The sequence below is a fragment of the Mytilus galloprovincialis genome, chromosome 13 (assembly GCF_965363235.1).
Source record: "Mytilus galloprovincialis chromosome 13, xbMytGall1.hap1.1, whole genome shotgun sequence".
Classification (NCBI taxonomy): Eukaryota; Metazoa; Mollusca; class Bivalvia; order Mytilida; family Mytilidae; genus Mytilus; species Mytilus galloprovincialis.
Genome location: NC_134850.1, coordinates 54,971,182 through 54,992,953, shown reverse-complemented (window position 1 = coordinate 54,992,953; position 21,772 = coordinate 54,971,182). Strand labels below are relative to the sequence as shown.

General features: G+C 34.2%; 1 protein-coding gene and 1 long non-coding RNA gene across 2 annotated transcripts in view; one reads left to right on the top strand and one right to left on the bottom strand.

Moving 5' to 3' along the window:
- Window positions 1-21,772, bottom strand: part of LOC143057206 (polycystin-1-like protein 2) — a 58,595-nt gene that overhangs the window by 24,737 nt on the left and 12,086 nt on the right. Inside the window, exons 8-11 of the mRNA XM_076230463.1 lie at window positions 11,744-11,971; window positions 10,660-10,830; window positions 4,993-5,153; window positions 3,151-3,820 (exon numbers count right to left, since the gene is read on the bottom strand). Of these exons, the coding sequence (XP_076086578.1) occupies window positions 3,151-3,820; window positions 4,993-5,153; window positions 10,660-10,830; window positions 11,744-11,971 (1,230 nt within the window). The remainder of the gene's footprint in view (window positions 1-3,150; window positions 3,821-4,992; window positions 5,154-10,659; window positions 10,831-11,743; window positions 11,972-21,772) is intronic.
- On the top strand, window positions 15,209-15,563 carry LOC143056674 (uncharacterized). The gene is made up of 2 exons (XR_012972455.1): window positions 15,209-15,275; window positions 15,494-15,563. It is a non-coding gene; the product is annotated as an uncharacterized LOC143056674 (long non-coding RNA).

The window sequence follows — 21,772 nt, the reverse complement described above, 5'->3', positions numbered from 1 at the left end:
TTTACTGTGTTTGCTTTACTGTAAACATGTCTTGGCTGTATAAATTATTAGATCCACAAAATTATTCCTCTTGGAAAGTATTGCTGCTAAGTTATATACAAAATTTAAGAAAGACAAAATTTTTCACTTAAGTCAAGAAGGATTACTTAAACTAAGCTTAAATAAGTCAATCCCTTTTGGCATGATATCCTGGTAAATTTTTCCAAGTTGCAAAATAAGTTATAAGTTGAAAACAATACTGATATTCTGGTCCAGTCCATATGGCCGAACCCAAACATGAAAACAAAAAAAGATGATTTTGAAGTTCAAATATATTGGAAATTGTGTATTCTTTATTAATGATCCGGGGTCAGATGATAATACATTATTATCATATGGAGAATTTAAAAAAAAGTAAACTATTAATACTAATTTTGTAGAGTTTTATGGTATTATAAGTGCAATTCCAAATAGATGGGAAAATATGATAGAAGGTAGTTCTAAATTGGATAATATTGAAAATAAATTGGTAGATAAAGTTAAAAAGGAACCAAAATCTTGTAAATTTTTCTATTAATTATTTTTGGAAGATATTACAGTATTATCTTTATCTTTCCGTAATAATGAGAAATAGATTTGAATATGCAGATTGAAGATTAAAATACTATTTACTCAATGCCTTTTATTATAATCAGAAAAAAAAATTGGTTTTTACAAATTTGCATTTTAAGATGATTCATATGATTCTACCATTTAATCTATTTTTTTGAAATGTAAATTAAAAGAAACTAAACTATATACATTTTGTTCAGACATCAAAGAGAAATTTTTTTCACAGTTTTTGGCTATCCATTATAGACTTGATTAGAAATTAAGACATTTTCTTGCCTTTCAGCGCAAAAGAAGTCATTTTAAGGTAGCACAATACAAAGATTTCATAACTCTAACTCCAAAGTTTTAAAATGCTGTAACTTTTTTAATAATGCTTGAAAATTTATAAAAATGGTAGTTTTAGATAGCTAACAGATTACTCTTTCAAATTAATGCAATATTAGTATTATGCAACAATTATGTAACCAATTATAATGGTAACCGAGTCTAAAATATTTTTCACCAAATTTCCACTTTCAAATGAAATTAGCTTCTGCATATGTATCCCAGAGGGTTGATTTTATTATATGTTGTTTCTATGGCCATTATCTACAAAAGGGTGTCTCAGATTTCAGATAGAATGTATAGAACAAATTTTACACCTAATTAAACATGATCTTCTTTTATGTGGTTAGGATGTTTACACTAATTAGAGATTTATGAGAGAATGGAACACCATAGAGACAATCTGAGACACCCATTTGAAGCCCATGATGTGTTGATTAAGATTTCGTTATTTAAGATTTTCGATTTTCTGTATAGTAAAAGAAATGATAGAGCTAAATTCATTCAAGTGAACTTACCCAAATTTACCACTAATTACATAATAATTGATTACATAATGATTGCATAATAAAAATATTGCATTCATTTAAAAGATTGATCTTTTATCTATCTATATATACCTCTTTTGTTATTTTCTATGCATTCATAAGAAAGTTACAGCATTTCAAAGGTTAGTGATTGGAAGTAAAAAATTCTGTGTATTGTGCTACCTTAAGTGTGTCTGAGGATTTGTCAAGTGTTACTTAATTTTCCAATTTAGTGTCTAATACTGAAACATGTAATTTTACAAGTTTCATCATGAAAAATACAAAAAATAAAAAAAAAAATGTGTTATATGAAAATGAAGAGAAAAAAGTACCTGACCTCAAAAGGTGCATATGAGCATTTTCTTTTTATTTATACCATAATATGCATCATATGAGTTAATAATGTGCATTGTGCATGAGTGGATATAACGGTACATGTGTGAGAACATGCTAATGTACTCAAATTTAAAGCTCATTAAAGCTATTATTTGTTTCATCTTTTTTTAATACCGAATTTGAATAAAACTCGAAAAGTCTTCAATTGAATTGATATTGGTATATGCGCATGGTTTATACCATTGGAGTTTAGGCAAATCAGATTAATCATTTCTGGAACAAACTGACTATTCTAATTTAGTTCATGCTTTAATACAGCACGATTCTTTATTTCATTATGGAACTACAACGAATAAACCTACAATATAGAACCTACATATATTCTATTATCTTTAATTGATCTTTACCTAATAAAAATACCGTTTCAGAATCTCTAGCTGATTGGCCATTATGACAAAGTGTGTCAGAAATCATATCTGATATTCTTCCTCAGTCATAATAACCTTCCATCATTACCATACTGAACAAAGAAATAACAAGACGGGTGCCGTATACGGTGCAGGAAATGTTTACCCTTCCGGAGCACCTGATTTCATTCCCGGTTTTTAGGGGAGTTCGTGTTTTTTCTTAATTATTAGTTATAACTGTTGATGTAAATGTCCTTCGGTTTTGTGAGTCTTTGTTTACTCCTTGGTTTTGATTGTTATTGTCTCTAAAAGACTATGTGTAATTTCATGGTTCGTACCCCAAAATGAAAATACCGCCACGTCATTGGTCGAATTTCCATTGTTCAGGACGTTTTGGTGTACACTTTTGAAAATATTACCCAGAATGCATTAGATTCTGAAACAGCGAATTGATTTACCATGCATCACATTATTTAAGGTCTACCGAAAAAAAAATGGTTTACCATACTATACTTTATTGAAGTGTTTTTTTTTTTTGTTACTATTGACACAAAACCTTTTACGGGGATTCGTAAAAGTAAAGCAAAAGATACTAAAGGGACATTTAAACTCGTAAGTCGAAAAACGATGAATAGTGTTCAGTACCCGTTTTAAAATGTACAATTAAAAAATCATCAAAGATACCACGCCTACAATTTGGTACGCCAAAGACTCATAAGTGACGCTCAATTCAAAACAGTTGAAAGATCAAATAAAGTATGAAGTTGAAGAGCACTGAAACCCAAATGCTACAAATACCGCTTAGGTAATCTTTGCTGAGGTAAGAAAAGCCTTAGTTTTTTTTATTAATTCGACATGCCATTAACAGTTAATTTTCAGAAAATGAACTTTTCAATGGTATTTTATGTTAGGACAAAAGAATTTAAGAAATTATCGTAACTCTTAGCTATTCGCACTAAACATACCTTTAATGGGTCAACTATCATAAACGATTCAACAAATGACACAATAAACGTAGTCAGCCATTCTTCAGCTTTATCCTTTCCCCACTGCATGCTGAACAGAAGAAGAAAAAACTCGGATGTAACAACACCTAATACAAGTATACCCCATGCAAAATAAATAGCATAATGTGGAAATTTTTTCTTTTCAGTCACGGTAATAATCATCTCATCATTATCTTTAATTGTACCGGTTCTGGTCCTATTCTTTTGCTTAGTTTTACTGCTAACATTACGGAAGATAAAAGTTACTAAAACTGCTGGTGGTACGGTGATGATACATCCAATAAATGACACATATATAGTCTTCAAGGACAGTCGAATGCCACCAATCTGTACCGTATCTGGAGTGACTGCATCGTCCGCACTTGATTTGAAAAACATGGCATTCGATATCATTGTCAGAAACAACGCCATCAAAATAACTGAAAGTCGTTGCACGCGAGTAAAAGCGTTCTTCTGCGGTCGAAGGACTAAAGATAACCATAGATGATTTTCTGTCAGATTAATACGTGACTGCTGAGAGAAAGAAGTCTCAAAATCGCATTGTTTGTTATCTATAACTGGTAATACTCTATCAATCATACCATCGTTCATGTCTACTGCTAACCATTGATCACAATGAAAAACAAACCTATAAAAGTATACAAAAATCAATCTTAGAGTATATAGAAATCAATCTACTAAATATACAGAAATCATCATGAAGTAGATTCAACCGTAGTTTGACGATGTTCAAATCTTGATTTAGCCATGCAGAACACACATGTCAAGATATAAAACAAAACCCGGGGGATCGGATGAACCACAAACAGAGCGAGACAAGGTACACTTCTACTGCTATGCAAGCGTCATCCTAAACACGAATCCTATTTCAGTCAAAACGGGGAAATGAACCCACTAGTATCAAATAAGTCACTAATTAGGTGCCAATAATATTCTGCTTTTTCAGTTCCATTTTGAATGTGTGATTAACATTTTTTACATAATCGTATGTTCTATAGTTACTTATAAAATCATAAGTATTAGATTAAACCGATCATTTTTAGAGGAAAATAATGGCTTAGTTTATAAACATGCATGCTACTATCAGTTGCATAATGAAAAAAACACTGCATCCAAAAGCTCTTTTCTAGATCCCCCCACCCCCCAAATAAACGCTAAAAACGAAACGTCTGAAATCTACCGATTCATGAGACATAAACACGTGAAGAGCTACATGACGAGAGGGCGCTAAAGAAATAGCCAAATTAATCTGAGATCAAATTTGCCTGAGGGAGTTGTACATTCTTATACAATAAGTTTGATTCATATCATTTCTTCTACCAGAAAACTCTTTAAATATATATACCGATTGCTAACGTTATTTACATGTTTTATAGGCAAACTCGAGTCCTACATCCTAGATGACTTGATGATGAGCCATATTATAAATAAAATAACATAAAAAGAATAGCCAAATCCGTAAGATTAACTTTGTCTGAGCAATATAAGTGCATGAAATCATATAAGCAATTAAAGTACTTGTAACATGCCTGAAGGTAACTGCAAGCATTGTTAATAAGTTATAGATAAAAGGAAATTATTCTTTTGCTATATTTTAATTTGTTTTTGTCATTTATGGAATTGATAGCAAATTTTTGAAATTTCTTATTTCTTTTAAAATGTTGTTTTGACCGTTGTCTTTAATCAAAGACGTTGTTTTGCTGTTGCGTGGACGTTAACAGTACATTTCTTCTAATTCATAAAACAGGATCTTTAGAATAACCAGTGGTAAGTCAACAGTAGAAATATTATTGTTCTCACCTTTGATTTGTTTGGACATCTGTTATAATAATCTTATGTAGAAACCATGAATTAGTGTTGCCTTCTCCAGTATTGTCATGCCAAACCCGTAAATATGACAAGTCACCTAAACACTTGGATGTAGACATCACCAAATAAACAACACTGCTGGTCTGGAACCCCTGTAATTTTAATATATATTCAAAACTTACCAAAACCGTTTCGTTAACAAAAAAGAATGGACACTGTCGCTCCCGTCTTCAATTTGTCAATTGTTTCTTTTTTTGTCTTTGGTTCTCAAATAAAATAAAGGAGGAGATATGATTAAGCCACTTAATAATCCTTGAACTAGAAAATTAATATGTATCAGTTAACTCTCATTGTCTCGATGTCGGTTGACTCGAAATTTCGTATGAGTCGAAATTGTCCTGAATTTTGTTAAATATACTATTTCGACTACTAATGAGTCAAATTGGATGATCCAAATTTTTGTTGTCTCGAGCGAAATTTACCGTCAAAAGGTTAGCATAAAGTAAAACAACAACAATACCAAACTCCAAGGAAAATTCAAAACGGAAAGTCCCTTGTCAAATGACAAAATCAAAATCTCGAACATATCAAACACATTGAAATCAACTGTCATATTCCTGACCTGGTCATGCATTTCCTCATGTTGAAAATGGTGAATTAAACCTGGTTTTATAGTTGATAAACCTCTCACTTGTATAAAAGTCGCATACAAGCATTTTAATTGCATTAGATCGAATCAATACACATATGTCAAAACTTGACCTCGGTAATTGAAATGGATTGAAGAGTTTGTCTGACAGTACACATGTTTTTCCGGTCATTGGATGAGTCTTATGTAGACGAAACGCGGTTCTGGCGTATTAAATTATAATCCTGGTACTTTTGATAACTATTGGCCACTGTAATGATTTATGACGTCATAATAAATTATGGTCAGTACGTGAATAAAAGTTACATATGAGTAGAGTTTTGAGTGTACAAGGATTCAAAGGATGTATGCGTTGTCTACCTAAAAATGAAGCTTTTACGAATTTCGAATTTGGAATGTAATTAATTAAATTACACATTAAATTGCAAAAAATGATTAATTACACTAATTACACATTACACAGTTTTTGAAATGTAATTAATTAAATTACAATTACTTTACTAAAGTAATTAATTAAATAACACCTTACAGTTTATCCTATTTTTTAAAAACAATATATGTATTACGGAGCGCCGAATGGGACTTTTGTGGTTTTGTACTCGAAATTCAATTTTGTACGGGCAAAAGTGAGTTTTGTTCAACAAAAATGAGTTCAGTATAAAAACATTTGTAGCATACTACAAATTTAAATTTTGTCATACAAAATTATCTTTCAGTGGACAAAAGTTACTTTTGTCATGACAATATTCATTTTTTGTAACACAGACTTTATTTTTGTTACCTAACTTGAAAATTGGGCGACACAAGTCAGTTTTGTATGCAAATTAGTTAGTTTGGATTCTGTGAACTAATTTGCAGACAAAACTGAGATTTTGTGATAACATTCAATTTTGTGTTTATTTTTGTGTAGACAAAATTGAGTTTTGTTAAACAGAAGTGAAAATTTAACACAAAACAAAATTTTGTGCCACAAGAGTCAATTTTGTGTCACAAGAGTCAATTTTGTGTCACAAAAGTCATTTTTGTCACAAAGGTACATTTTGTGTCCCAAAAGTAAATTTTGTCTACACAAAAAATAATTTTAATTACAAAATCACAGGATGCAAATTTAATCAACATGGTAAATAAACTCATCATAGATACCAGGACTAAATTTAGTATATACGCCAGATGCGTAATTGCGTACAAATTCAATTTTGTCTCACAAAATTGACTTTTGTGTTTTAATTTCCATATCAGGTAACAAAAGTCAATTAAATGGAAAATTGTAATGCATTACACTTAATTACCATTACATTTTCAATTACCACCTCCCTTGTTAAATCAGTCTCGCTTTATTAGGTGAGCCCTTAGTGTCGCCTTTGTTGATACGTAATGAAAGTAGATAAACGAATTTGAGCAATGATAACTGAACATAGCATTAATCATCTGTAAAACATATATTCATTTTTGTTGGTTTTTATTACAAAATAGGAAACACAAGCTATTGAATATCTACAATAACTGAGTGAAATATGTTCGTTTTAAAGTTGCTGCTTCCCAATTAATGCATAGCAACGGAAAGTTCAACATGTGAACATTTAAAGACAACTTTTAGTTTTGGAGATTGTTATCGTTCTAACTAGCACGTTACAATTCTGACTTAGCGAGTCGATCAAGTATCAATAAACTCAACATAGATACCAGGACTAAATTTTATATATACGCCAGACGCGCGTTTCGTCTATCCTACCGTAGTCTAAAATCGTTCATCTTGTCAGTTCGTTAGGTATTTGTGTTTGAACTTAACACACGGGGAAACTCCGCATTGACGTCACTACGCTACTTCCGGCGTAGAAAAACAATGTAGAATACGTTTTTTCTGCACTTTTGAATAAAAAAACATTTATGAAGGTAAGTTTTCATTGTTGTTTTCAATTATTGCTAAAAAATGCCAGATTTCTAATGCCCGTTTCAATCCCGACTCCCGAATGTCTAAAAACATTCTAGAACTTCACAAAATCCCACTTCCGGCCTCCATTGCTTTGTGTACATTCCATTCAGCGTCATCAATCTTGTGGCAGGCAATACAGGTCAAGCAAATCGTATTTTTAGGAATTTTAAAATGACATGCTCCTTACGTCTTTCGCGATTTTCCCGCGAAAAAAGCCCAACCAAAATGAAAGGAAAACTAATTGAAAAAACGATGCCCATGCCATAATTTTGTACAGGAATATAGAGTAGGTTAATGAAAAATAATTTACATTTATTTTTCATGGAATTTTCTTTTTATTCATTATAAAAAGATCGATATTCTGACCATCATGACTGTAGATAAATATTCATACAGAATTCCATTGATGTCAAAAGGGATAGCAAAAAAAGAGTTTTCCTGTTGAATAAAACCCAAAATTATTGCAAACTATTTTGAAGCAATATCCCACAAAGAAATAACGTAATTGCCGTAGACTGGAAAATCCCCTAATTGACAGTAGAGCAATTTGATTGGGTAGAACGAATTGACATCACGTGATTTTGACGCCATTGAAAGTTAAATGTAAACAAACAAGGTCAGAAGGTTCAGTATGGGACAGCATCGTACATTTAGTTACTGACAAATAATTATGAGTTACCAAGCTTGACAATGCATGGTAATAAAAAATGAAAGCTAAGTGTACAGAAAAAATAAGAAAAAAATAGCCTTAGGATAACGACTTATCATTACACCTGGATACAAAAGATTCATCAGTGACGCTCGATTCCAAAAAAGTTAAAAAAAAAAATAATAAAAAAAGATAAAAAATAAATAAAGTACGAAGTTGAAGAGCATTGAGAGACAAAATTCCTAAAAGTATTGCGAAATACAGCTATGGTAATCTATGTCTGAAGTAGAAAAGCCTTCGTATTTCAAAAATTTCAAAATTTTGTAAACAGTTAATTTATAAATATAACAATATCAGCGTTTATATTCATATCACATTTACATGTTCTCGTCACCAATATGCATCTGACATACCACTAGAGATTAAACAACCATCCCTCACCAAGACCTTTGTCTGCGTAAAGAAGTAAAGAGTCATTTTAGTGTCTTGTTTCTTAATGCTAGCAGGTTGCCTGTTTTAGGTGATATAAGGTATGAATATGTTAGAATGTGTTGAGTAGATTTAAGGTGGTACATAAAACCACAGGGAGATAACTCTGTAAAGATCAGCTGAACGTTTTAATCACGTTCTATTGTTAGGGAAATATTAAGCGTCTCAATGATCAAACTTAGTGTTTGTCAAACTGCTATATATTGCGCCTGTCCCAAGTCAGGAGCCTCTGGCCTTTGTTAGTCTTGTGTGATTTTTAATTTTAGTTTCTTGTGTATAATTCGGAGTTTATTATGACGTCCATTATCACTGAACTAGTATACATATTTTTAAGAGGCCAGCTAAAGGACGCCTCCGGGTGCGGGAGTTTTTTCCTTCGGCTGTTGTCTGTTCTATGGTCGGGTTGTTGTCGCTTTGATACATTCCCCATTTCCTTTCTCAGTTTTAAAGGTACAACAGAACTGTGCATGTACTTATTTTATGTCATGGACTGATACCACAAAAATATTAGACAGCACAACAGACCCCGACAACCAATAACAACCGACTACTAGCATTATGTCTGATGTGTGATCTATATTCATTGATCAAAGAATAAACCTATTATGAATGTCATCAAATGAACACATTTGGAAGAAATTTGATAATTGTTTTTATGGGTACAGTTTTGTTTTAGATAGATTAAAACTTAACTTACAGTATGAAAACTTAGGGTCCTACATCTTGTCTTAATTATGTACTTATATTTTGGCATTGCATATGACCATGCTTTTCTCAGAATATTTATTACGTCTTTCCATTAAATTCATTAGATATTTACTGATATATACTTTACACATCTCCCGTAAAACACATTCAATCGTAGTGATTTAATGTGATGGAAATGCCATCGGACAAAGTGTTCCACTCCACTATGACATAACTTATTGATGTTCACCAAGCTTTGTTTCAGCGGTCAGAATTAGTTAGGTCAAGATATTGCCAAGATTGAAATATAAGAACAAGATTTTTAATAAGTCTTTGAACTAAGCTAAGTGAAAATCAATACCTAGATGGCCTCAATATTTTGCAATGGTGGTGCATGTATTAGATACCCGAAAATATCTAGTACGGACCTCAGCTATTCTCATACGATGTTCATTTGTCAAATTTTTGAAAATGACCTATTTTTATTCCATGTCAAGAAATACAGATAAAAAAGATCTTCAAATTTTATTATTATCAATTTCACATTCAATTTGTCCACCAAAAGTCGAAGTTCGTGATTTGTTTTGGTAATGCATTGCTAGTTGTAAGACGGACAGGTAATCAAAGAATATTTTAATCTTATATTGAATATCGATTTATGATATTTTTGCTGTAACAAGTTTCAAAAACTTTGTCATGAAATAAATTTTGTCGAACCTGTTAGTTAGCGGACTATACAGGTTGCACTTGATTTGGACATCTGTTGCCAGAGTACAATTTAGCACAAATTATGTCACTAATCTGACATAGCTAACTATCATACATTTTCATACTAAATTTATCAAATCACTATCATCGAAGTAAAACTATCCATAAGGCATAAACAAACTTGATAATTTCATTTATACACATTACGTTGTAGTTTTTCGTTGAATATACGAATTAAAATCTGACTATATGACAATAGAAAACATTATTTTAACAATTTCATTTGAATTTATTTGGTTTTTTTGTAATTCCTTTTTTTCTTTATCTATTTCAATGTTATTTCAATCTATTTCATTTGAATGATTTGATTTGTATTTTGAATTTAAGTATATTTTGCACTTGTTCATAAATGAACATTTTTTTCTTAGACATTGTTAAGTTTGAAGTATATTTCTTCTAAAAGTAAAAAAAAGTCTGACAAAAAAAATTAAAGAAAGCAATGTTTTCTTTCTTCCAAATATGATTGTCATCTTAATATACTACCTGCTGTTCCCTGCTAGTAAGTAATCTGCAACCAGTACTAAAAACATCTCCAGCTAAAATGAAATAGACGTTTGAATTGGTTCCCGATCCAGGCCGAAGTCCGGTATGTACAGCTATCATATAATAGTAGTCATTGAACGGTTGGTTGTCCAATAAGTATAAAGGAGTACTCTGTAGAAAATACACATTAAAAATTATTATAGTTTTGTCAAAATATCTACACTTTAATTCAATTTAAGAAATTAAGTTGATTTTTCAGGTATGAATATTGATTGTATCTGTCAAACTCAATTTTCCAAACTTCCTTCCTCAGATGTTTTCGGCATAGAAGCTTGAATTAACCCCCAAATACCTGACATATTAAAAAATACCAAAATATCTTACAAATATATATAGGTATAAACAGCAACTAAAGATTTGGTTCATGGATTCGAAATCAATTTTTAGTGATATCAGTATGTTATAACATGTCACAGCAAATCCGAATTCTAAATTCATTCGACGAGAAATTAAAATTGATAAGGCTTGCAAGCGATTTATTATCACAGTAAAGTAGACCAACATCATGATCCTAGTCCACGGTTAGTATATAAGTTACATTATTATTTACCAAAAAAAAAAAAGATTAATAATTAGATAAATATGTTGTCATTAGTCTATAACAAGTACAACACACATTAAACGTGTGCCAGGTGAGAATAATAAAGTATAACTGGAGCAATATCACCAGTAATATTGTATCTTGAACAATTCAAATTAGATCACGACTGATGCCAAATTTGAAGCAGGATCTGCTTACCCTTCCGGAGCACATGATATTACCCCCTGTTTTTAGTTGGGGTTTGTTGCTCAGTCTTTAGTTTTCTATGTTGTATTTTGTATACTGTTTGTTTGCATTTTGGTCTTTTCTTTTTTTGCCATGAAGTTGTCACTTTATTTTCGACTTCTGATATTGAATGTCCCTTTGGTATCTTTCTCCTCTCTTGTTATTTATCTTATCTTTTCCTCTACAGTTTATTTGATGGTGCCTCGAATTGTTTACACACACAAACAAAAACAATCTTGGAAATATTTATATCCTCACCCGTACAGCATCTTGATTGTCATATCGTCTCAGAATAAGGACAAATATGACATAGAGCACAATTAAGGCCACCAAGGTACCATATACAGCAGCATTAGCAGGATCAAACTTTGACCACACAGTATTAAGGTCTATCATGTTTGGAGAAGCAAATGACAGAGAAAAGATAGAACCAACCGCTGGCTCACATCTACATACAGTTTCGTTAAGCGTCGAAAATGGAAGAACCTAAAATTGAATGATAAAAGGTAAAATCTATAATTTTTGACAAATGTTTTTTTTTTTGAAATACCGATTGTATTATTACACTTGAAGCTAAACTAACATCAATATTGATTTAAATCTCTTTTGTATTTGTCGTACATGGCTTTTCAAAACACCAAATTAACATCACAAAAATGTGGAATTAGATATGTTCCGGACCCCGCTTTTTACACGATTTGAATAGATATCCCCAGAACATAAAGATTTTAATGTGATGTAAAATGCAGTCAGTGTATGAATATCCTTCTAGGTAAGGTTAACATGTCATGTGTCACAAGTTAAGTCACAAATTTCGCATTGGCTTTATGTATATTGACAATACAATAAAATATACATATTTAGAACCCGACTGACAATTGTTATCTCATGAAAGATGAATTATTTTATAGTTTAAAAATTTGTCGGAATATTTATAGACAAATTTGGAAACTTGATATGAAGTAGGAAAAGAAAACTACTATTCATTATTTTGTAATAATAACATATCATTCATCCCCGAGAACTGATTCGGCACTCATCTTAATTTACCACACCTTACGAAAAACATTTTACCTTCATTAATGATAGAAGAAAAATTAATTGTTATTCCAAATATACACAACCATTTTCATTCATAATTAAGTGTCTATTTTCCAAAGTATTCATTCTATTACTGCTGATAAGAAACTACTGGTACAATAACTTACAAAAAAAAACCCCGATACGATATTAGATATTTAATTAACTATTTTCATTGAAATCCCAAAACCGATATGTTTGGTAGCATGTGTTTAAATATTGTTGTAAGTATGATCTCCTTTCAATGTTAGGATATCTAGTTTGTTATGCATCCCGTCATACTTTGAACGACAAAATTATTTCATGTCTACCTGTGCGAATTTCAAACGCGCAATTTTACACCAGTACCCATACCCTCCTTCCTTGATGGGTGCATTTTACATAGACAAATATAATCGTATAATATAATCAAAATGAGGATGTTAATTTGATGTATGCCTTTTTGTGCTTCTTCGTTACATTTGTTGTTTTTATAGTGATTAAGATGATAACACAATGTTGACTGCTGTACCCCTATTTTTGACATTTTTACCTATTATGTCTGTTTGTTTTGTTCACGCATCGGTGACTATATAATGGAATTTGATGCGACTGTCATACAAGTGAGAGGTTTAGCTAGCTATAAAACCAGGTTCAATCCACCATTTTCTACATTTGAAAATGCCTGTACCAAGTCAGGAATATGACAGTTCTTGTCCATTCGTTTTTGATGCGTTTTGTTATTTGATTTTGCCATGTGATTATGGACTTTCCGAATTGATTTTCCTCTGAGTTCAGTATTTTTGTGATTTTACTTTTTGTTAACTAAGATGATTGTACTATAACATGTATAAGTAGAGCAAGGTGAAATCATTAAAAATAGATAATGATATTCGGACGACTAATTGAAATTAAGATTACAAAAAGAGTTTCTGTTTGATTTCATTCCACATTAACATTTGATCATGTTGATAATCTTGCAAAACATTTTTAGATATCTTAGATATCAGCCAATCAAAACGATAGAAAAAATATAGTATTGTTTAGCCCTGGTTACGACGGAGATATATTGTATGGATTCAGAATTATTTTATTTGATTTTTACCCAAAAACAATAACCATGCACGTTAACCCAACTTATTCGAAAACATCTACGGAATTTGATGAATTTATTTTGGTTAATTGATAGCAGTTAGAGACAACAGTTAGGTTAGCAAAATCTGTATAAATATATTGGAAGAAATATGGGGTCTCCCAGAATCGATTACTCGTGGCCGATGTTGACAATCCCTACGGAAAAGAGGATGCTTAGCAAATTTGCAATTCATTCCAAGTGAGTTCAACAAGTAAACATTTTAAACGCTCATGTATGTAACAACGTATTTGATTTCAACGAAAGATATCTCTGTATTACTGAAAAAGTATTTCACCAGGGTTTTCGATATCACAAACTAGTCAAAACATATACTAAATTTTATCATCAGTCAGGCATGTGGTAATGCAAATTTGTTATTATTGTAATGCATGGTAATGCATTACATTTTTCCAAGTATCTGCATGTAATGTGTAGTTCAGCAATTTTAGCACTACATGTAATTCAAATTTAATGCATTACTTTAGCAAAAAGTTGTGTAATTTCATGCATTAAATTGCATTACATGGCATTCCTTTTTTTCTGATACTAGGTATATATCTTTTAACAGATTGTTTGATATTTAACAAAAGCAGAATATAAGATTTCTTGATTTACTAAAAAAAAATATCATTTGAATATTGATTTTCTAATTATTTTTCACACTTTACCCACTTGTACCTAATCATAGAGAATGGGATTATCTCAGTTTTTTATTTCATTTTATTTTATATATTTACCTGCATAAACAGATTGATATTTGAAAAGCATTACTTTAAAAGTATTCCATTGTTGTCAAAAGATCAGAGAGTACTTTGTCATAATTAAATAACAGATAATTGAACATTGTCATAAAACAGTAATTAGTTTGTTTTACAATCAACAACATTTGGTCATAAATTAAGTTCTGTGTTCATTTTATAATTAGGAAAGAATTTCTCAGTAAATATTTTGATTGAAATTAAAAAAAAAAATTAAAAAATGTATAATTGTAAATGAAAAGTTAATATTAAGTTAAAATGAAGATTAAACTTTTTCTCTGTCACTTCTTTTAAGAGAAACACAGAGATGTATTATATATTGAAACTTAAATATCAATGTCAGTTTGTTTTAGATTTATGAGTTTGACTGTCCCTTTGGTATCTTTCGTCCCTCTTTTAAATATCAAAGATAGAAGAGGAAGTTGATTTTGTGAAATAGTCAGGTAGTCCAAAATATCATTTGGATGATCCTAAGCAAAAGGAGGCTACAGATGCATTTATTCAGTATATTGCTGGTAATTTACTTCTGTTTGCTACAATTGATAGGAAAAACTTCAAGAACGTTGTTAAAAACTTGACCCAAAATTAAACATTCCAGAAAACACCACTCGTTTAAACTGATTCATACTTAAGACAAGGATAGTATTCTGGATCACATTCGCAATTATATTAACTGTATAGTCTCTTAGATTGAATTTTTAGACATCCGTATTTTCCGGAAATAATCAAGACTTGTCCGTATTTTCACTACTGCTTACTATCTCTTCCTCGCCTGTCTATTACATATGGATGCCACGACAAAACTGCACCTGTGGATATTGTGACAAATCACCGTCAAGTACGTTTCAAATCAATTATAAACTGTTAAATATATATACCGTTAATTCCGTTAACTTGAATTCCACGTTTATTCAACAAATACGAACTGTAATTGTTATTTCTATGAATTGAACTGCAAATTCTACTTTCGTTTTTGACTTGATATTAACGTTGCTTTGAACATTCATATATTTCTTTCGTGCATATTGTAAAATATTGTATTTTTATTTCTTTCAGTTTACCAAACAATACACGCTCTGTAAAACTCCTGTATCATTTCTGGTGGAATTATAATCTACAATCTTCACCCACAAGTTGTTATTCTTTATAATTTGCCGAGATTGCGATACAGTCCCATGGTTATACTAGCTGAGTCAGGCTCAGCATAGTAAATTGACGACAACCTGTCTTTACATATCCAGACAAGGAACGACAACGTAGCAACGTACATACGTACATACCTTTACACTGACAGTGGACTACATATCTTGTGTGAACTCGACAGCAACCCAACAAAGTTGAGTCAACATGGATCCCAGTCATGTGGAACAACAAGAAGAGATTCAGCCCCAAGAAGGAGATGTCCTTGAACTATTAGAAAATCCGTCTAATACATCACAGTCAGATGAAACTCCCGAGGCTAGGCGAGTACGTGACCTCACGGAAAAAGGACAAGGAGCTTTCACTGAAAAACGTGACAAGTTCTGTCAGGAACTAGAGGCTCTCTGGGCAGACATTGAATCCCAGTTATTGGAAGTAACAACGCCTCCTAACGATCTCCAGCAACTCCTAACAGTCCAGGACAAACTTGTTAAAGCCTGTAATAATTATCGTAGGCTCACAGATGAATACCTAGACTTTCTGAAAAGGACCCGAACATTGGAGAGTCAAAAAGAAATTGATGCATGTAAACTCTCTTTGGATTTACGTCTGTCCAAAGTGGAGCTAGTTATGGAAAAACTACACGAGCATCGCCTCGCTCTTACAAAGGCTAAATCTACAAAAACAAAGACATCTAGAGGCAAGAAATCCTCACACAGTGGGAGCTCCAACGTCTCTGTAATTTCAAGTCTTGCACGGAAGAAGCGTGCTAAAGCAGAGGCTGCCAGAACTCGGATAGCCTTTGCTGAAAAACAGGCCTTGCTCCTAAAGCAGGAGGCAATGATAGAAGAACAGACTCTTTTCAAGCAAAATGAAATAAAGGCCGAGGCAGTACAAGAAGCCATCAGAGCAGATCAAGAAGCCACAAGCAGAAAAGCCGAGGCGGAGCAAGAGGCTATACGTAGAAATGCTGAGGCTGCACACCAGAGAGCTGAAATGAAACGTGAGGCCATACGCAGGAAAACTTTAAGGGAACGGGAGTCTGCACGTGCAACACGCAAAAAGGCCGAAATTAAAGCTGCTATGAACATTCTAGAAGCACAAAGAGAAGCTGCAGCCGCAGAAGCCGAGGCTCGTGTCCTGGAATACGACGGCAGCCAAGCATTTAGTGATCTTCCTGATGAAAAGGAAGACCCGCTCCAGCGTGTGCAAGATTTCGTCAATAAACTTCTTGTATCAACTGTTGTAAAGGAAGTAACAGGACCTCAAAAGAAAAAACAAATTCCTGTTAAGATCGAGCTGAGTCACGAAGCACCAGCGTTCGTGCCATCCGTGGCACTGAACTTGCTGTCACAGACCTCTGCCGTCTTGCCTTCAGATACTAAGTCACCGGAAGTTACCTTAATCCCAGATCTGGGATTAGTAACTGGCATACAAAAACTAGGCCTTTCAGATGAGAGCCCTACTGAACACCAAAAACAGGGTGTCAAAGAAGCGATCCCTGTCTTACGCACAAAACAAGACTTTACAGAAGAGATTCCTGTTTCACACAAAAAACATGGTGTAAAAGAAGAGATCCCTGTTGCATACCAGCAACAAATCAACCCAACATCAGAGATTACTAGATTTCTCTTGCATAAGGACCTGCTTTTCTCCCGATTAACAAGCTTTAACGATCGGGCAGAATCCTTCCATACATGGAAGGCAAGCTTTAAAAACGTAACAGACGAGTTAAAAAGTAGCTGACTCGGAACAGATTGATTTATTAATCAAGTGGCTCGGTCCTGAGTCTGCTAAACATGCCATAAGCATAAGAGCGTCGAACGCCAATAATTCTACAATAGGTATACAAAGATTATGGAAGAGGCTTGACGAGCGGTATGGTGCTCCAGAAATGTTGGAAGCCTCTCTCAGGAGTAAACTTGACAAATTCCCGACCTTGACGAATAAGGAAAACGCACGTCTCTATGAACTGTCTGACATTCTATCAGAAATAGAATACCACAAGGAAAATCCCAAGCTGGGATGTCTGCTAGCTTATTTTGGTTCACCGACCGGAATAAACCCTGTCATTGAAAAACTACCATATGGACTTCAGGAAAAGTGGATTACAAGGGCGTCTAGATACAAATCTAATCACGGCGTTGCCTTTCCTCCTTTTACAGAGTTATTTGCATTCATCAGTGAAATCAGTAGAATTAAAAACGATCCTGGATTAATCTTTGGGTCAAAAGTCACACCAAATACAAAAGGTGCTGCGCCAAGGTTCACGTCTTACCCCAAGACTAAAGTTGGTACTCATAAAACAGCGGTTGAGCAGCAATCCGGAGACGCCAGCAAACAAGGTCTTTGTATTCTGCACAATACAAAGCATTCCTTAAATGAATGTCGAGCGTTCCGAGCCAAATCAATAGAGGAACGCAAAGGTCTTTTGAAAGAAAACAATGTCTGTTACAAGTGTTGTGATTCTACCAAACACAGAAGCCGGAAATGCAACGCACGCATAAGTTGTAAAGAATGTGGAAGTAAACAACACACTACCGCACTTCACACCACTAGACCACAGCAACCTGCAAGTTCTCAGTCTAGCTCGCCTAAGCAAGCCTACGGCGGGGAGCCTATAGAATCGGCTGAAACTAAGGCAACCTCAGTTAACTCTACCTGTACTGAGATCTGCAAAGATACATATAGCGGGAAATGATCTCTTGGGAGTATTGCTGCGTTTCAGGAAAAAAATGGTCGCAGTTACTGCAGACGTTCAACATATGTTTCACTGCTTTGTTGTCAAAAAAGACCACCGAAATTATCTGAGATTTTTATGGCATAAAGACAATGACCTACAGAAGAACCTTGTCGAATACCGCATGAGAGTTCATGTTTTCGGAAATAGTCCGTCACCTGCCGTTGCTACGCTTGGACTCAGAAAAGCAGCTCAAGCATCAGAACAAGAGTTTGGCAGTCACGTGACTAGCTTTGTTACAAGAGACTTCTATGTCGACGACGGTCTAACGTCATGTCCTACTAAAGAGGAAGCTGTTAAGCTCATGAAGGACACACAGCAAGCATTAGCAAAATATGGAAACTTACGCCTTCACAAGTTTGCCTCTAATTGTGCGGAAGTTATGTCTTCTTTTCATGTCAGTGATTTGGCTTCAAATCTTAAAGATCTAGACTTAGAATGCGACAGCAAACCCCTACAACGTAGTCTTGGTCTCAGCTGGGACGTAAACACTGATAACTTCTTATTTCAATTATCATCAGAAAACAAACCGATCACTCGGAGAGGAATTTTATCAACGATAAACAGTCTCTACGATCCTCTAGGATTTTTGGCTCCGGTGATTATACAAGGGAAACTCCTATTACGGAAAATAGTATCAGAAACCGTCGATTGGGACCAACCTCTCTCTGATGAGACAGCAGATGAGTGGAAATCTTGGAGAGACACTCTAATTGCTATCGAAACATTGCGCATTCCACGTACCTACGTGCCGTATCTCAGCAAAACCGCCACAAAGGAGTTACATGTATTCTCTGATGCATCAGAAAAAGCCATAGCAGCTGTTGCATATCTACGCACCACCGACAGTAGTGGCGAACTAAACACAGGTTTCATTCTTGGGAAAGCTAAAGTTGCACCAACAAGTGGTCATACTATTCCACGCCTTGAACTATCTGCTGCAGTATTAGCAGTCGAGATAACACAGACCATCATGGATAATTTAGATTTACATATAGACACCGTAAAATTCTACACAGACAGTAAAGTAGTCCTAGGCTACATCAGTAACGAGTCAAGAAGGTTTTTTATCTATGTCGCCAATCGAGTAGAGAAAATAAGGAAATTTAGCTCTCCAAGTCAATGGAATTATGTACCAACTAACCGTAATCCCGCAGACTCGGGAACAAGGTCCGTACCAGCCCATGAAATTCACAGTAGTGAATGGTTATTGGGACCAAAACAACTTCTTTCCTCAGAACAGAAGAATTCTGATGACATATACCAACTTATAGATCCAGAAGAAGATGGAGAAATCCGTGCTACTGTTTACGTTGCAAAAACGTTTTCCACACCTGGGCATAAAGGTATCGGAACTGATAGATTTAATCGATTCTCCAACTGGACAGCACTTGTGCGAGCGATAGCCTTCTTGGAACGTTTTGCCGTTTACACGGGTCAAAACAGGCATCATCAGTAACTACTCTGGATAGTTTTTCGAACGCCGAAAATTTCATCTTAATATCTGCACAACATGAAATTTATGGAGATGAAATAGATTGTATAAAACGTCAGGCACAAATTAATAAGCGGAGCCCGATAGCTAACCTCAATCCGTTTTTGGACGAACAAGGACTATTACGAGTAGGAGGCCGTATTGCCAAATCTGACTTAGACCTCCGTGAAAAGAAACCATTGATCGTCCCTGGACGCCATCATATAGCGACATTATTAGTTCGACACTACCACAACAAGATAAAACATCAAGGTCGCCATTTCACAGATGGAGCGATTCGATCCGCAGGATTTTGGATCGTAGGAGCAAAACGCTTGATCTCATCTATTATTCACAAATGTGTGACATGCCGCAAACTCAGAGGAAAAACTGAGTATCAAATCATGTCTGATTTGCCAGAGGACCGTCTTGAACCTTCACCTCCGTTTACTAACGTTGGAATAGACACCTTTGGACCCTGGACAATTGTTTCACGTAAAACACGTGGTGGATACGCCAACTCAAAACGTTGGGCAATTTTATTCACATGCTCAGTGACAAGAGCTATTCACATCGAATTAATCGAGGAAATGAGTTCTTCAGCCTTCATAAACGCTGTCAGGAGATTCGCCGCTATAAGAGGCCAAGTTAAGATTTTCCAATCTGACCGTGGAACGAACTTTATCGGCGCAATCGTCGACTTAAAGATTGACTCAATCAACGTTGAAGATGGACCCTTCCAGAACTTTCTGTACAATTCTGGTACAACTTGGATCTTCAATCCGCCGCATTCGTCCCACATGGGTGGAGCCTGGGAAAGAATGATTGGTATCACCAGGAGAATTCTTGATTCTATGCTTCTTAACGCAGCCGGAAGAAGCCTAACACATGACGTGCTCAACACACTAATGGCAGAAGTTTCAGCAATAGTGAACTCTAGACCTCTGGTACCGGTATCAATAGATCCAGAGAATCCGTTGATATTAACTCCGGCTATGTTATTGACACAGAAAACCGACTACATATTCACCTCAGATCATCTTGGAGAATTCGATTAACGAGATCTATGTCTTGCCAAATGGAGACGAGTACAGGTTCTTGCCAGTGTTTTCTGGTCCCGTTGGAGGAAGGAATACCTGCCGTTACTACAACAACGACGAAAATGGACCGAAGATCGCCGTGATCTCATCGAAGGAGACGTCATTCTTCTAAAGGACAAAAACATTTGCCGTACCCAATGGCCCGTTGGAATTATAGTGAACTCATTTAAAAGTTCAGACGAACATGTCCGAAAAGCAGAAGTGCGAGTAATCGTTAATGGAAAAGCCGCAATCTACACACGCCCTATCGTGGACATGATTCTTCTCATAGAGAACAACCCTGTGTAACTATATGTATATATTTTGGATTTATATAGTGACATTCATATGAGTTATATCTTATGGAATAGTGATATCAGGTAGATTTCAGACGGGGAGTATTCTGGATCACATTCGCAATTATATTAACTGTATAGTCTCTTGGATTGAATTTTTAGACATCCGTATTTTCCGGAAATAATCTAGACTTGTCCGTATTTTCACTACTGCTTACTGTCTCTTCCTCGCCTGTCTATTACAAATGGATGCCACGACAAAACTGCACCTGTGGATATTGTGACAAATCACCGTCAAGTACGTTTCAAATCAATTATAAACTGTTAAATATATATACCGTTAATTCCGTTAACTTGAATTCCACGTATATTCAACAAATACGAACTGTAATTGTTATTTCTATGAATTGAACTGCAAATTCTACTTTCGTTTTTGACTTGATATTAACGTTGCTTTGAACATTCATATATTTCTTTCGTGCATATTGTAAAATATTGTATTTTTATTTCTTTCAATTTACCAAATAATACACGCTCTGTAAAACTCCTGTATCATTTCTGGTGGAATTATAATCTACAATCTTCACCCACAAGTTGTAATTCTTT